Source organism: Leguminivora glycinivorella, chromosome 5, assembly GCF_023078275.1.
Source record: "Leguminivora glycinivorella isolate SPB_JAAS2020 chromosome 5, LegGlyc_1.1, whole genome shotgun sequence".
In the NCBI taxonomy this organism is placed as follows: Eukaryota; Metazoa; Arthropoda; class Insecta; order Lepidoptera; family Tortricidae; genus Leguminivora; species Leguminivora glycinivorella.
The window spans coordinates 10,050,365-10,068,287 of NC_062975.1; the positions used below are offsets into that span (position 1 = coordinate 10,050,365).

At 35.6% G+C, this 17,923-nt stretch overlaps 2 protein-coding genes across 3 annotated transcripts; one reads left to right on the forward strand and one right to left on the reverse strand.

The window, feature by feature from the left end:
- Positions 1-10,126: 10,126 nt before the first annotated feature.
- LOC125226056 lies at positions 10,127-13,817 on the reverse strand. Of its 2 annotated transcripts, XM_048129890.1 has the most exons (5): positions 13,687-13,817; positions 13,494-13,595; positions 13,276-13,356; positions 12,926-13,146; positions 10,127-11,265 (listed from the first exon to the last, which is right to left on the reverse strand). In XM_048129890.1, coding segments are annotated over exons 1-5 (519 nt in total). In that variant the 5' UTR covers positions 13,689-13,817; the 3' UTR covers positions 10,127-11,152. The 2 variants fall into 2 exon arrangements, with proteins under 2 accessions (XP_047985847.1, XP_047985846.1); XM_048129889.1 differs by lacking the exon at positions 10,127-11,265 and having other exon boundaries at positions 12,635-13,146.
- A 1,639-nt stretch (positions 13,818-15,456) lies between these two features.
- On the forward strand, positions 15,457-17,757 carry LOC125226499 (adult-specific cuticular protein ACP-20-like). Its single transcript, XM_048130482.1, has 4 exons — positions 15,457-15,534; positions 16,100-16,366; positions 16,570-16,742; positions 17,497-17,757. The coding sequence occupies exons 1-4, from the start codon at positions 15,457-15,459 to the stop codon at positions 17,561-17,563; spliced, it is 585 nt and encodes a 194-aa protein (XP_047986439.1). The 3' UTR covers positions 17,564-17,757.
- Positions 17,758-17,923: the final 166 nt, after the last annotated feature.

Consider the following 17,923-nt stretch of genomic DNA (forward strand, 5'->3'; position numbering starts at 1 on the left):
ATCCAAATGGGAAAATTATTTTTTTTTAGAAAATCTAATTCTACGCGAAAGAATCCGTAGCTAGGCAACAGCTAGTTGTTATATTATACTTAAGAGCATAGGGGAAGATCAATACACCACATAAACGTACATGATCCTCATCCTCCATCCATCCTCAACCCTGGACATTTTGAAAAAAAAATGTATTATAATAATTGTATTATAATTAGTTTGATGAGATGATGAGTTTTAAACTTGTCTTTACGTTTTTATTTTTCGATTAATATACGAATAGAGTGAGTGAGTGAGTGAGAGTAGAGTGTAGGATATCTAGGGGCAAGCTAGTGCCCCAAACCATATTTTTAGGATATGATGTCAATACCAACTTTAATTACTTACTTAACATACGAGTAGAGTGAGAGTAGAGTGTAGGATATATTTATTATAGAGTTTATATTAGACCATAAATATTGTTACATTAATAACTTACCAAACTTTAACGTTTTATGAAAAGATGCGCTCATTTTTTAAAATTGAATACGACCTAAACGAATAAAACGAATTATCTACCAATTGGGTCATGAATTCATGATTCAGTTGGTTCAATTGTACAATGCTCATGCGAAAAATCACAAACATGATATTTTATTGGCCGGTACTGTAATTTGATGTACCCGACTATCCGTGAAGTTAATTATTTCCAATTCGATGGCAAATTGAAATATGGATTTCCGGTCCGTTAAATTACTCGGCCTGTAGCCAAGAGTACAATCGGCTACGGCACTTGGCTAATTACATGCCTTGTCGAGGAGACTGCCGACTTGTCATCATCATCATCCTCCTTGCGTTGTCCGCTTTGACAACTAATCCCAAGATTTGGCGTAGGCACATCTGACCTTCCAACCCGAAGGGTATAACTAGATCTTATTGGAATTAGTCCGGTTTCCTCACGATGTTTTCCTTCACCGAAAGGCGACTGGCAAATATCAAATGACATTTCGCACATACGTGAAAACTCATTGGTGCGAGCCGGGGTTCGAACCCGCGACCTCCAGAACGAAAGTCGCACGCACCGACCGCTAGGCTACAGCGCTTCAGTTCTGTCGACTCAAGTCGACTTGTCGAGAGTAGAAATTTAACAGAATAGGCGCTTGATAATCGGGCACGTTAGCCTGTGAGTATACGCTATACGCTATAATCTGGTAACTTATTGTAGCCGAACGTAATTCAGCTGGCATCGATGGTTTTTCTACAAGACTTTTAGAGGGTGCGCCCACTGGCGACTTTTCGAAGCGACTTTTTTGTCGCGACCATGGGCTAGTATGAAAGTGCGCACACGAAGCGACGCAACTTTTCATACAAATACGTAAGTCGCCGAGCAACTTTGTTGCCCGTGGGCGTGCACCCTTATTTTCCATTATCTGACCACAGTTCTAGTCGGCGGACGTGTCGCACTTGTACTATTATTCTGTGATTAAGCATATTATATTGTTGTCGTTGTGTGCTCGCGTGATGACAAAAGTCGCTAATCGTTCACAAGTATACACCGACATGGAAATTTAAGATCCGAGTGTATTGCGCAATAGCCCAATAGGAGCATCCCCAATAGGGTTCAAAAACTTGCGACAAGCGTATGCAATACAAATCGGTCGGCATGTCCGATTTCCTTCCTTCCTATATCTGTAGTTCCTGCAATCCTGCAAAGGCAAGCGAAAAGTCGGGTAACGGATTACCGCGCACCTACTGTAGAACATTATTATGACTTGTGACCGTTCGCAACCACACAAAACTCTGTGACTCCGTTCGTATCAATAGGTTTTTTCTGCAACCTTTGAAACGCTTTCTATGTAATCAATTAATAACGCTTAATACATCAGAGTTGCATACGTAAATAGTTTATACCGGCACCGGTTTGTTTACACGCACACTTAATGGTTACCGATCAAGCTGTTTAACGGATCGTGACGAGTCCTTGGAGTCGAAGACAAGACCTGGATTTCACGGAATAAGCTCGTTAACATTAATTGTCTACTGGCTGTGTATTGCAAACGCTCGACCAAAGGCGAGCTAAGCGAATAGACTAAGGGCCGGTCGCACCGAACCGTCTATCGCCGTTAAAGCGTTCGTTAAATTTGTTCGTATGGGAAGTTCCATAGACCTCTGCTGCGTGACGATGATGTGTCTGTCAAATGTGGTCGATGCGACTGACCCTAAGATACTTAGCCAACATCACAATCGCTTACCCTCTGTAAGCGTATCTTAGGCAGCTCTCCATAATGCTCTTCTGGAGCTCGAAAGATCCAGACTACGTTTCGATCGTCCGTAGCGACTATTATAGGCCGGCAGTGTTACTATGACCAATGAACAACCAATATAGGTGAGCCAACCTGTGAGCTCATTTTATAATGGACATCAAAGTCGTGATTTTCCTAAACTTGGTAAGCAGTTAGAAGCCTATCACATGTGTAGTGGTAGTAGGGTTTAATTAGCTGTCCCTACTCATTTGTATCGCTCCACAAATTTGGCAAGCAAACCTCTTTATAAGGTAACGGCTTATAAATTTTTTTCGTAGTTGTATTTAGTCCTGTGCACAATTTGATCAGTCAACATGTGGTCCCAGGTCAGCACAAATTATACAATTTAAAAAAAATCTATTTTCATTAAAACGTTAATAGTGATCAACTGAAACAGAGTAAGGTGCTACTAATGGTTTCAGTCGCGTGATAGAAATAATTGATAAAAAGAATACCTTAATGAATAAAACACAGCCTAAAATAATACAGAATTAACGATGCTTGAATTATGATAATTATACGTTCGATAAGGAAGGTTAATTGGTTATCGACTTATATAATTATAAGATTGTATCCATCAAGGGAAGAAACTTTATTCTACAAGTTTTGTGTTTTGTACAATTAAATTAATATTTCCCATTTATATTATCAAAATACACTTAAAGGTGTAACAAATCAGGACACTTGACTTTAAAAAGTTGCCATACAAATAGGTTCATGAAATTTTCAGTTTAGCAAAAACTGATATGGGCCTAGCCGTAACGCCCGTAATCTTTTTGTTTCTGTTTTGTAAAGACTTATCTTATACTATTAAACGAGCAATTCTTGTATATTTATTTATTTATTTATTTATTTATTTATTTATTTATTTATATATACCGACGATCTCGGAAACCGCTCTAACGATTTCGCTGAAATTTGTTTTGTGGGGGTTTTCGGGGGTGAAAAATCGATCTAGCGTAGCCTTAGATCCCGGAAAACGCGAATTTTCGAGTTTTCATGAGTTTTTCTTTCGCATTTGTAAACGTAAAATATGGTCCTTAATTTGGCCGCGCGCGCATCGATTCCGCTTAGCTCAGTCGCACGAGGTCGGTCTAATGTACGCAGATAGATCGTAGGTGTCAGGGTTTCGAATCCCGGCCAGAAATAAAGTTTTTGTTTTTTGTCTTTTTTTTTGTTTTTGTATTTATAAGAGTTTTTTTTTTATCTAAAGACGTGATATATTAAAATAGAACCGAGCGAAGCTCGGTCGCCCAGATATTAAGCCAATTTAAATATCAATGCGTTTAATATTACTGCTCACAGAATGACAGAACCGTAATGACTTATTCAAGTACCTACCTACTTTTACCGTTAGTAGTATATATTTGGGAAGTTTAAACCACTTTCATTTCGTTCGAGCGATTCTCGCTCAAACTCATTCCAGTGGTCTAAACTCCCAAATACATCCTAACCCTCAAATATCTGGGCAAGAATTGTATCATCATCGTTAGGAAGTTTAAACCACATCGATATCCTTTCGCGATAATAGTTGTGTTTAAAATCACTTCATACCGTTCGAGCGTTTCGCGGCCAAAGCAGGCATATTAATCGAGTTGACAATGTAAGTCATCATTATGGATTAACATTTCATTATAACAAGACGTTGCTAACTAACGAGTATTTACTATGAAGTTTGTTAAGCAACCTCAAACCCTTCGGTTTGACATACTAGCTTCAAACTGTTCAGAACAGAATTCTTATCATGGAAAACTTTTACCGAATTCAATCCGTTGCGTCATTTGTGGACCATCTAATTGTGGAAAGACCAATCTAATGATAGGTCTTCTTTTACATGAACAAGGAATTCGTTTTCAAAATGTGTATGTGTATTCAAAAACTCTTTATCAACCTTTATACAACTATCTAGAAAAAGTGTTGTCATTGGTTCCCTCAGTAAATTATTTCAAATATCGCGAAAATGATGAAGTCGTGAGTCCTCAGGATGCAGCTAATGACTCTGTATTCATATTTGATGACGTTGCATGTGAAAATCAAAATAATATAAGGGATTACTTTGCGATGGGACGACACAAAAACATTAATAGTTTTTACTTGAATCAAACCTACAGCAAAATACCTAAACAGTTAATAAGAGATAATGCAAATCTGATTATTTTGTTTAAACAAGACGAAATTAATTTACGACATATTTATGATGAACACGTTGGAACTGATATGCGATGGAACCAGTTTAGAGATATGTGTGCCACTGTATGGAACCAACCGCACAACTACTTAGTAATAAATAAGGATTGTGCGAAGAATGCAGGATGCTATAGATCGGGTTTTGATACATTTATTATTTTAGATGAATGTATTTAGAATGCCGCAATTACATTACACCGCCATTTCTTCATATAATTCCAACGAGGTTGCATCGTAATGAACGAAGAGAAGAATTTAAAAGAGAAGCTGCTTCAGTCAGCTGAGGCTGTAAAGAGAAAAGTTAAGTTAATTCGTAACATCAAAACGGCCAATGAAATGACATTAGAGTCAGTTTTAAAACCAATAACAGAACCTCTCAATGAGATGGTTAAAAGTAATAAAAAAAGTAACTTTAATAATGAAAATAATTACCTTAGCGACGAATTTAAGACTGATGATACAGACTGGAAAAACTCAATTAAGCGATCGAAATTCAGCCCTGAGGCCAGTGATAAGGAAAGTACTACTCACACCGTTGGTGTGAATTCTACGATCTCTAAAAGTAGAGACGTTTATGATGGAAGCAACGCCTCTTTAGATGACAGTATTAATAGCGAGGAATCAGCTGATGAGTTCTCTTTTAAGACTTCTGATTCGATAGATTCTCCCGGAGATGATAATAGTGATGGTAACATTTCGTATAATTTGGAGAATATCCCTTTTGGCGTACACAAAGAACGTGGTAAAATTATGCTCGGATCGCATGTGGTAGCGCTTGATAATAACAGTATAGTAATTAGCGGAAAAACTTACAATTTAACCCCGGGTTTGAGGGAATTATTATTTACAAAAGTGCCTGAACTTGAAGTTATAACTGAAGAAGATAAACTTAATTATAAGTTACTGCTATTAGAAACGAATGCACACAGGCGTGACTTTAATCCAAATAAACCTATAAAAAGCAACAAAGGTAGAAAATATTTACAAATCATAAGGCCTATGTTTAAATATACTAAAGAACGTTTAAAAAGTAATGGGAGTAATGTCCAGGGACAAGGGCTCCCAACTATGAAAAAGGTAACCAATAATATTTCATACGTTTATTGGGATGATCCAAATGAGTTAGTTGAAAGATTAAAGCTACTTATTGCATCCCGGGATGCTGGTAATACAGGGTTAGATAACGAAATAATATCTATAATTGAAGAATTGAAAGAATCAGATATATTGAAAGATATATAATGACCTAACGATACTTTAGATCCGCAGTCAATCTTAATCTTTTAATAAAGCATGATACATAGCAAAATGAACATTGATAAATTTGGACACCATGTACATAAACGCTTACGAGTATTCGAATTTTCGGAATTTGGCGAAAGGGCACTAATTCGCGCTGATAATGGCGATTTTGATTTACAATCGTCTCGACTGAAAGGTGTTAATACACCTGTGCTGTCTACTGATGGTGTAAACAAACAATATGTTGATCAACTCTTTAGTGGCACTTACAAAAAAAGTGAATTGGATTCTTTGCTTGAAACTATAAATTCACAAATTCATAGCTTGCAGCGCCAGTTGAACTTGAACTTTTATACAAAAAAGGAAACTGAGGGTATTTTGAGCAGACTCAGTAATGGAAAAGAACCAAATAGTAAATGAAATTCATAGGTCTGCTCGCAAAAATTTTGCGCGGCGTTCAGTTGTACTAAAAGGCATAGATGATTTGTGGCAAGCAGATTTACTGGATTTACAAAAATTTCATAATATTAATAAGGGTTATAAGTACGTTTTGGTTGTCATTGATACATTTTCAAAATACATATGGGGAATTCCGATGAAATCTAAGACCAAATTTGAGACCAAAGACGCTTTTAGGCAACTAATTGACACTGCAAAACGCAAACCTAAACATCTACAGACAGATTTGGGGAAAGAATTTTACAATACTGAATTTAAAAATTATTTGGAATCCTTGCAGATAAACCATTATTCAACCTATTCAGTTAAAAAAGCATCAATTGTAGAAAGGGTTATAAAAACTTTAAAAGGCAAACTGTATAAATATTTTAGTTTTGTTGGCAATTACAAATGGTTTGGAAAACCTTTACATGATATTGTGAATTCATATAATCATACATTTCATCGCACAATAAGGTGTAGACCGATAGATGTTGATTTCCATAAAGAGTCTGAAATAAAATCTATACTAAACAAACCTCGCTCATACCTACAAACAAGGGCCAACAAATTCAGTGTAGGGGATTGCGTACGTATAAGCAAGTACAAAGGCGCTTTTCATAAAGGTTATACGCCTAATTGGTCTACAGAATTATTTACAATAAAACAAGTTAAGAATACTATACCCGTTACATATTACTTAGAGGATCAACGAAAAATTCAATATTAGGCACCTTTTATGAGCAAGAGCTGCAAAAAACAAAGTATCCTAATGTTTATCTTATAGAGAAAATAATGAAAAGAAAAGGCAACAAGCTATACGTTAAGTGGTTGGGTCTTAGTACAAGCGAAAATAGTTGGATTGAGCGCAGTGCTGTTGTATAGAGGTAAATCTATTTATAATACTGATGCGAATGTTACTTTATCACTAGTTAACTGACTATGAAAGGAAGAGGACTTTTAAATAGTGCCATTAATAATCTTCCATTTGAACTACACATACCTGGGTACAATTATTGCGGCCCTGGAACTAAATTACAAGAACGCTTAAGACGGGGTGATAAAGGTATCAACGGGTTAGATTCAGCTTGTATGCAGCACGATATTGCTTACGACAAATATTCACGTATAGAGGATCGACATAAGGCTGATTTAGAACTTTATAAAATGGCTAAGCGACGTATGAATGCAAAAAACGCTGGGAAAGGAGAAAAACTGGCGTCATGGCTGGTTAGTAAAGTTATGAAATCAAAAATTAAGACAGGGGCAGGTGTTAAGTCATTTAAGCACTTAGTTACAAAAATACGTAGCGAATTAAAGAAAAAAAGAATGGAAATATCATAAGCAGTGCTTATACAGCTGCGAAGAAAATATTTCCTAACACAAGTCGTATGCGGATACCTCGTATAATACCTATTCCAAAAACTGGAGGCATATTACCGTTGATTCCTATATTCGCGGGATTATCGGCTCTGGGTTCTCTGGCAGGCGGCGCGGCAGGAATAGCTAAAGCTGTAGGAGACTATAAAGCGGCAAGAAATAAACTAGCGGAATCTGAACGTCACAACAAAATGATGGAATCCATAGCGTTGGGCAAAGGATTACATATAAAACCGTACAGAAATGGCAAAGGACTATGCTTAAAAACCTCAAAAAACTAAATGGTAGGTTACCCAGTCGAGCTCTCACAAATGTCGATATTATCAACAATTCAACGGGTATACCTTATTTTAGAGGAGTATTTATGAGAGACCGCTTACCCAAACTTCCTAAGCGTAGAGAATGCGCGATAATTAACTTAGACGAATCAAAAAACCAAGGAACTCACTGGGTAGCCTATGCAAAGGATAAAAAATATTGTGAATATTATAATAGCTTCGGCGATATTAAACCGCCATTAGAGTTGATAATATATTTGAAAAGATTTGATATTTCATATAATTATAGGCAGTTCCAACAATTTAATACTGTAAATTGTGGTCATTTATGCTTAAAATATTTAAAACAATTTTGGCAGAGGCGTTTAAATTGTTAATACTAATAAAAAAAATGTCATTTACACGATGTCTTTCACTTTATCCATAACGGGAACCTCCTCTAGTCTTACAACAAATTATTCGCCTGAACTTCAATTGGACGGTGAATACGAATGTGGTCTACTGTATTTATCTACGTTTAATTCAATACCCAACATAGATAGTCGAAATTGCAAATTTTACTACGGTGAGGGTGAAGTATTGGAGATACCAGAAGGCTCTTATGAACTCCAGGATTTAAACGATTATTTAAAAACACATGTTCAAGGCTGTTCTTTTAAACTTTTGTGTAATAATAATACTCTAAAAACATCTATTTTTTGCTCTAAGAGCATACATTTTGGTGGCGATAACTCCATAGGTAAACTACTAGGTTTCGGTAATGAAACTGTTCCTGCGAATATATTAATGGAATCTCCATTTCCAGTGTCCATTCTATCGACGACTATAGTTCGAATCGAATGTGATATCATTAGTGGATCATTTATCAACGGAAAACCGAGCCATATAGTTCATGAATTTGTACCTAATGTGCCTCCAGGGTATAGAATAATAGAGACGCCTAAAAACGTTATTTATTTTCCCGTCACTCAAAATACTTTAAGTTCTCTTAAAATAAGACTACTAGATACCAACAACCAATTGATAAATTTACGCGGAGAAGAGATTCAAATATATTTACACCTGAGAAAAAAATGATTGATTTCAATAAAACAGCAGTGAACCGTGATAAATCAGGCAGTACCCTTGGTGCTATCAAGAAAAGAAGACCGAAAAGCAGGCTCACTAGTGAAAATATTTTGTTTCTCAGATCAATCGGTTTACTAAAATGAGCATTCTGGACTTAGCAAACTCCTTTAGCTATGATAACTCAATCGAAAGTTATGAATACCACTCGTACAAACCTTACGTTACAAGTTTTAATTTGAACGATGAAATTCGCATACCCATCAATCAGCAAGATATGTACGTGTTGCCTTCAGCTAGCACATTATACATAGAAGGTACTATTACAGTGATGAACAGAGAAACAAAACAACCCGTGTCGAGCGTCCTGTTTACCAATAACCCTGTCCTCCATTTCTTTCAAGACATTCGATACGAACTGAATGGAATTGAAATAGACAAAATAAAAAATGCAGGAATCACAACAACAATGAAATCTCTTTTATCCATGAGTGAACATGAAGCGAGAATGGCAAAGTCGTGGGGGTGGGACATAAAAGGTACTAAAGTTACCCGAGGTTTATTTTCTGCTTCTATACCATTAAACAAAATTTTGGGCTTTGCTGAAGACTACAACAAAATTATTATTAATTGCAAACATGAACTTATACTTTTACGCTCTAACACTAACTTGAATAGCGTTAAATTGAACCCAAATGAATATATAGACAATGTTACTTTATCAAAAGTGGTATGGCGTATGCCTCATATTAAGGTTTCCGATCGGGAAAGACTGAATCTTCTTAAATATGTGGAAAAAGATCGTGCAATACAAATTGCGTTCAGAAACTGGGACCTCTTCGAATATCCACTGCTGCCAAAAACTTCCAAGCACTCTTGGGCTATTAAAACTTCATCTCAAATCGAAAAACCTCGGTATGTTATAGTTGGTTTGAAAACTGGTAGGAAAAATGCGTCCGACAAAGATATAACACATTTCGATCATTGTAACTTGAGAGAGGTTAAAGTTTTCTTGAATTCTATATATTATCCTTATGAAAATTTGAATGTTAGTTTTTCCGATGAGAAGTATGCTATATTATACGAGCAATATTCTAAATTCCAACAGTCCTACTATAATCGTAGTCAGGCACCCTTGTTAAATCCTTACGATTTCAAAGAAATAGCACCATTGTTTTTCGTGGATTGTTCAAGACAAAGTGACACTTTAAAATCGGGTGTTGTTGACATCAGAGTTGAAATAGAGTGCAGTGAAGATATACCCGATCAAACATCTGCGTATTGTCTTATTTTGAATGATAGCATTATAGAGTATAGACCTCTTAGCAATATAACAAGGAAAATATCATGAGCACTAAAAGCTTATTCGTGGATGTTCAAGGATTTAAATCATTAAATAACGATTTTATAATAAAGGAATTCGCACTTAGTACTAAAGAATACACGCAAGTCTTTTTAATAAAACCACCCTACACGTTTTCTCATTTATCTCAGCAAGAAAGAAAAAGAGTAATATGGTTAGAAAAAAACCACGGGATTTTATGGAGGGAAGGATTTGTCGATCACAGAGAATTTAAAAGAATGATTGTGAACCATTTAAATAACAAGAACATTTATGTAAAAGGAGCGGAAAAAATTAAGTGGGTTAAAGATTTGTGTGCTAATTGTGCTGTAATAGATTTAGGTGAACAAGATTGTCCTAATTTTCTACATTTGCATGAAAAATATTGTAATAAGTCTAGTGCATATAACTGCCTGCATCATGAAAAAAAATGTGCTTTAAAAAATGTTATATGTATTAAAAAGTGGTATTTTGATACTATTGTGTCTGCACAAGATTTATAACGATGTTTACTATTTTAGAAATAAGCACTGTATTATGTTTTAATGATAATAAATAAAAGTCTGTAATGAAAGACCCATTTTTTATTTTTTTATTTTACGCACACATACATTTTTAACCTTAACAATAAACTCAGAAATTTTCTTGTAACATTGATTTAGAGATTTGATTTATTAAACTGTATGCCGAATCCACAACATTGTCCACTGGTTCGCTGGCTATATATTGAGCACTAAAGATCATATTTTCTTCATCATCACTCTCTGCCTGGCTTTCCTGCCCGTTACGTAAGCCGATGATTTTTATTTGTATCAGACGGGGTCCCTCAGCAACGGATTTTCTACATTTCACAAAAGTAGTGGATGATTTTAATTTACGTTTTGGAGCACGCTGTTTAGTTTTTATTTTCTTTTTGTTGGGTGTTTCTATTGATGGTGCTGTAATGGTCACGTCATGCTTGTTGGCAAGTTCTGGATATGCGTCTTCAAATGTCTGGGTGTTCCACTCTTGAGCATGGGTAAAAGGATCCTCGGGGTCACAATGTTCGCACATGTTGAAACTGTAACACAATAAGTATTACCTTTAATAAAGCCTTACTATTAAGCATTAAATCTACCTCTTGTAATTTTAAGTTTTTCTTTTGTAAAATAAAGTTTAAATAAATAAATAATAATAATGTATTTAAATTATCACATAATATTTACTAAAAGTATATAATAAAAATAAAATAATTACTTACTTGAACTTATTACTTGAACGACCACTTCTTATTGTATCAAATTCATAAATGTGAACATGCGAACATTATAACAATATAGAGAATGTCAGTATTGCAGTTTTCCAATAATGTTGTTGACCTGCTTTTGCCAGCGTAGGCATGCACGCGCCAAGAAATTAGACTCTATTCAGCTATGCAATATATACAGGTTAGGTAGATAAGCTTCTTGTTACTTGTCGGCGTTAATTGATTTATCAAACAGCTCAAAAGAAGAGAGTCACATGTGATGAGCAAAATTAACACCTTTGTATACTTACTCATTATCATTAGTAAGAAATTGATGTATTTAATTATAATTTATAACACTGAGTGAAAGTTACTCACAGAGCGCACTTGCAACTATTATTTACTATAAGATAGGTATAGCTCTGTACTTCCTTAAAGAAAAATGAATCTACAGCACTCAGGCTTTTGAGTAGGAAACTTATAACAAAAATAATTGTCATCCTTTTAAGAATGTATTCATCTTTTTACATTATTTTCATTGGGAAACATTGTTAAAGCTACTTAAAAATAACATAATTATTTGTACAATAGGTACTATATTGAATACATTCTTAAACGGTTGATCAGTATTTTGGTTACACCCTGTAAAAATGGAAAGTATGGGAGTGTATAAGAAGAAATAAACTGAACACATATTTTTTATACGTTTATTAGATAAGTATACAAAATAAAAGCATAAAATACAGACGTGCGTTATTATATATATATATTTATTTTCCAATGCAGTGAGTTAGCAGAGTATAAGTGGATATCCCTCATCCTGCTAAAATAAAGTGTAATTTTTTTCATGATTAACTGTGTTAACTAAGTTTAATAACAGTTTGAAACACTTTCACGGTAAATACAATTGAAATAGTACATTGAAATTCGCTACAACATATAATATTCAGCACTTACTTTTAGTTACAACTTTTTCATTATTTGTTTCGGATCTACAAAAAAGAACTATTACCCCATGCCATAGTTGAAACTTTGTCTGATAAAATAATTCGTTTATCATCTTTATTACATAAAGCAACTTTGTTGACCGTTTGAGTGAAGATGTCATGTTTGATAGTTTTAAACAAAATATTCTTTTTTCGAATGATTTTATCGTTTAAAAGTACGTCTTTGTAATTTTCCAGTGTCATCTTAGTTCCACCTAACTAAATTCGCGTATAAAACAGTAAAATAAGTATTTATCTAACTAAAGTAAGTACCTATATGTATATGTGTGGTATCCGAATACAGTTCAAAATATACACTTAAAAATTATTTTTGACAATGCTGAATTTTTAACCTTTTTTGTTGTGAAAAAATGTAACTTCAGCATCGTCAAAAAGAGTTCTTAAATGCTTTGTGAGTTTTTGTAGATATTCCCACTGAGGAGTATCGTTATTTATTTGCGCTTTAACTGCCAGAAGGGCCTTTTTCCACTTATGCTCCGCTAACTCACTGCGTATATCGGCGGTGTTGTATACTCGCAGCTCCAAGAAAAACTCCCCCTCAAGATCAGCAGCACGCCGAGTCAATCCATCAGCCACGCGTTGAGTTATAGACGAGCGTAGCTGGTCTGGTGTAGGGCAATTTTTCGCAAATGCCTCGTCATCAGGAAATAGCTCGAAGACGTCGAAGGGGTTGCTGGCAGTCTTTTTCTTAGACGCTCCACTAGTAGTCCTGTAAATAATACAATAAAATATAAGTAATGCAAAACAAGGCAACAAAAAATATTTTTCAGATTACAACATAGGTGGGTGTCACAATTATAATAATCGAATAGATGCATATTTTAAATGTGTAACATACCTAGGAGATTTCGCCTGGCGAGGCTTCTTCACCTTCTTGGTCCCCGCGTCAATTTCTTCCCACTCTCGTTCTGAATCGGACCTGAAAATATTTTAACAATTTGTAAATTTAAATTCATAATGTAAGTAGGTAAAATAAAACGTAATAATCAAAAACAATTTACGTATGCAACGCATACAATATGTAAGTAGGTACGTGCAGGTGTCATATCTTTTTACCTATTAGCAGCATCGGACTTTCTTTTCTGCACCGGTTTTTTCGCTTTCGCACCTCCAGTCTTGTTATTTAGGGGTACAATAGTTTCAAACTCGGAGTCCGACCTAAAAGTAAATTAAAAAAATCATTTTAAACCTTGCACATGAGCAACTAGTATTATAATTTATAAAAAGACAAAATACAACACTTACTTACATGTTATATGTAGAAATGACGGTGGTTCGAACTTATTATTTATAAGACGTATGAGTACGTAATGTGCACTGTAAAGAGCAAAGTAGCAAAGGAATAAACAATTAGAATGATGGTTTATTAATAGCAATTTATTGATGATTTTACTAAACGAATCAGGGTGTCACAGTCCTCATTTTACTAGTACTCGTAATAAATGCATGTAAGCCATTTGTATGACTAACTTAATATACTACGGTGTTTAAAATGCAAAATCGAGGCACACTTATTAAGTGATTAAGTGATAGTGGTATCTTAGGTGTAGGTAATCTTATTCAAGAAATCACTCCATAGCGGCAAGATAACATGTTGCTAAAGTAATTTATACTACTAAATTATTTTTGTAATTATTCTCAATTTGGTTTAAAAGCCAATATTCAATCATATTATTTTAGTGTACTTAGAATAAGTTAAACACCTAACAAGAAAACATTGGTTTTAAAACGTATGTTTTGCGCTGATGAAACATCCAAAACAGTGAATAAAGAGACTAAGGTGTTTATCCCGGTTATGATAATGTTACTTTATCATATCACCAATAATCATAAATCACCAAATACGTGCCGGCGGCAACCCTATATTTATGCCAATACTATGCTAACGCAAGTATCCTATAACAATTTACATCCGTTTCCGAATACCTAATTAGAATAACATATGGATATGACGTTGCATTTTCGCAACACGAACCTTGATGATCGGCTAAGTAGCAGTACTTAACAGTACCTATAAAATGGATGGTCCTGGGTTCGAATCTCAAAAATGGCCAACATTTCTGTGAAGTGCTTATTATTATTTTTTCTCTTCGTCTTTAAATGAATGAATGAAAATGTTTATATCAGATAAAAATATCCATATTTTTTAAATAAGACTTTAGACTATTGCTATTAAAAGTAATAATTGAGCAAATATATAATGACGTTACAATATATTTATGTGCATCTATTAAGTATTTATCCTCCTAATACAAACAGTCTAAAACTCTTGTTCCAATAAACATACATAGTTCGAAGTCATTATGAAATAATTGTTTTGCTCAAATAGGCTCCTTTTGTTGAGTGCTTAACTAAATGAACCCATGAGATTTTTTTAGTTGGAACCATTGAAGGGAAGCTCCTTACTATGGAAACGATAGTGAACGACATCTATGGAAATTAGCGCAACCTAGCATAATAATATATTGGATAACACGATGCCTTAGAAGCATCTAATTAACGAAGTAGCTAGTTAGTACCATCCCTCACTAATAGAGGCCGCACTTGCAGTAAAACATCAATGATAATAAATATGATCTGATTACATTCCCCCTTGACATAGCAAAATAAGACTATAGTGTATTTTCTGCCGTTTCAGATTTTTACTGTTTAATTACAAAGTCCACAATTGTTAATCAAAAGGTGGTATTTACTTCGTTTATTATAAACGATAGGTCTACATCGCACTATCAAAGTTTTTGATGTTACTTCGTATAAATAAACGCCTTATAGACGACGTTGATGAGTCTCGACGACCGGGGACTCCAACGTTCACACTTTTCGGAATTGGCCAACCGACTTGTGTGCAATGTTGAATCAGATACTTAGGGAAACTCTGTATATACGCGGTCGATATATATGGATTTCCATGCCTGAAGAGGATTGTACTTAAATGATGCACGTAAAATGCGGCCTTACGCCGGGGTTGAGCACCTTGGAGGTCCATTCATGTTCTGTGACGCTGACGAGTTGATCAGACATGTTGTGTGAAAACGCCATAGTCAACCGAGCATTCGCTTGGAAGAGACTCGCACTCTGGGACTGGCCACCTCAGAGAGTGAGTTGCGTTAAGCTTTTGCATCTTTTTTCAAGAAACATACATTTTATAACGTGTTCTTATAACTGATATTCACTGAAGATTCAAATAAAGTGCTCTCAAAACACCTTTGTTTCAAGAGACGACAAGTATTTGAATAGTATGTAACATAGAAAAAATCTTAGCCCGATGTTTGAGAGCCCGGATATATGAGTTTGTAAGCACTGGAACGATTTCGATCGCGAAACGCTCGAACGGTATGAAGTGATTTTAAACTTCCCAACGGTATGGCTAACATGATCATGCAAACGCGATTATTATAGCAAAACGATATCGATGTGGTTTTAAACTTCCTAACGATGATGATACAATTCTTGCCCAGATATTTGAGGGTTAGGATGTATTTGGGAGTTTAGACCACTGGAATGAGTTTGAGCGAGAATCGCTCGAACGAAATGAAAGTGGTTTAAACTTCCCAAATATATACTACTACCGTTTAATTTATTCATGTGTTCTATATTCTATTTTAAATAGCCTCTTCTTCTGAACATGGTCTTTTGGTTGATTTATGTGTTACTAATTCCAGATTGTAGCCCTCTCCCTGCTGGCTGTGGCGCACGCGCACCCGGTCGCCGTCTCCCACGCCTCGCGTGTGGACCACATCGGCCACCACGGCCACATCGGCCATCTCGGAAACATCGGACATCTCGGCCACATCGGCCACGTGGGCCACCTCGGCTATCTGGGCCATCTCGGCGGCTGGGGGGGTTGGGGCGGCCACTTGGGCGCGTGGGGAGGTCACCACCTTGGCATCGCCCATGGACATCATGGCGGATGGCACCATGGCCATCACGTAAGATATTCTCATAAATTAGTAGCAATAGTTAGATTCATAAATTAAATAAGACCTAGTAATCCGACGGACTTTTGATTGTCATGATTACTGTGTATTTATTGTTCAAATTTACCGAAACATCTTTAAAACTCTAATCTTAATAATTTTGTTTGATGTGTAATTCATATAATACTTTCAATTTTGTTTATTTGTAATTCCAGACATGGGCACACCCCAATTACAACTTCGCGTACTCCGTGTCGGACCCGCACACCGGTGACCACAAGTCCCAGCACGAGACCCGGCACGGAGACCACGTGAGGGGCGCCTACTCGCTGGTGGAGCCCGACGGCAACCTTCGCTCCGTGCACTACTCTGCTGACGACCACCGCGGGTGAGTACAGTTGACAACTACAACTTGGCGTTTCTCAGAGAGGTGACCACTAGCACTAGCCAGGCCACGTGAGGGACTGTATTCTCTCTTTAAAAAGGGTAGGTAGTCTTAGCGCTAGAGAATGATTGCAAGCTGCGATTTTCGAGGTAGGCCCTTAGTTACCAGTTGATAACATGTTTTTTAATTGACACTCTTTAATTTTGCGGATGAAGGTCAGGGCGGTATACCTGGTACTCTTAAGTTAGTGGGAAAACACTGCGATATAGTAAGTTACTGAAAAATAAAAAAAATACTTACCCCTCGTAGCCATGTTCCGCGTCAACTTGCATGTTTTTAATTTATTCTTAGAGATTCACTTTCACATAGAGATACCTAATTCCTTTATGTAGATATAAATAATACAGTTTCAATATTTTAATCAAAAAAAATCGTAATTTTCTCTTATGTCACTTGTAAATGTAACTTTCTTGTTTATGTCAGTCATGTATTTAGAGTGTCAATATTTGCAGTCAGTTAATCACTTTTCAAACTCATATAAAAGAGGTTAGTGCCGAAAGGTAAATTCATATTCAAAATTGTCTTTATTCATGTATGCCTAGCCTAATTACAAGCTCTTATGAATAATTTACCATTGCCGTTACAAGGAAAAAGACCCTTGAATAGAAAACGAGAAAGCATTTGCTCCTAAATCGAAAACTATGCTTGAATTCGCTGCTAAACTTGTATAAATTGAAATACACATTTGTAATTCCAGATTCAATGCCCATGTTCACCACTCAACGGCCCATCATCATTTGCATCATCTGCATCATCATCATTAGACTCAACAACGTACCGAATCCTACCTCGACCAGAACTTTGGCTATTATTTATTCTTGTGAGGTTGGCACTGCTCTCGGTGCCATAACTACTACAAATAGTGAACTTTTCTCCGCATTTTCCCTCACATTTGGAACGCCAGCGCTGACGATTAAAAGCATTTTTTTCGACTGCATTGTTTTATTTAACTACATTTACATACTTTCATATATATATATATATATATATATATATATATATATATATATATAATTTGCAGAGCAAACTTAAAACAATGATATGCTTAGATATTATTAGATCACTGACTGAAGTAAATAGCATGCATAAATACGAACATTTCCGAGAAAATGCGATGGAATATC

Coding starts and splice junctions, on each gene's coding strand:
- LOC125226056 (XM_048129889.1), bottom strand. Junction 13,357..13,493: donor AAGTCCGATGCTGCTAATAG/GTAAAAAGATAT, acceptor AAATATTTTCAG/GTCCGATTCAGAACGAGAGT. Junction 13,147..13,275: donor CGCCAGGCGAAATCTCCTAG/GTATGTTACACA, acceptor TATTATTTACAG/GACTACTAGTGGAGCGTCTA.
- LOC125226499 (XM_048130482.1), top strand. CDS start 15,457: ATGTTGTGTGAAAACGCCATAGTCAACCGAGCATTCGCTTGGAAGAGA. Junction 16,367..16,569: donor GATGGCACCATGGCCATCAC/GTAAGATATTCT, acceptor TTGTAATTCCAG/ACATGGGCACACCCCAATTA. Junction 16,743..17,496: donor TCTGCTGACGACCACCGCGG/GTGAGTACAGTT, acceptor TTGTAATTCCAG/ATTCAATGCCCATGTTCACC.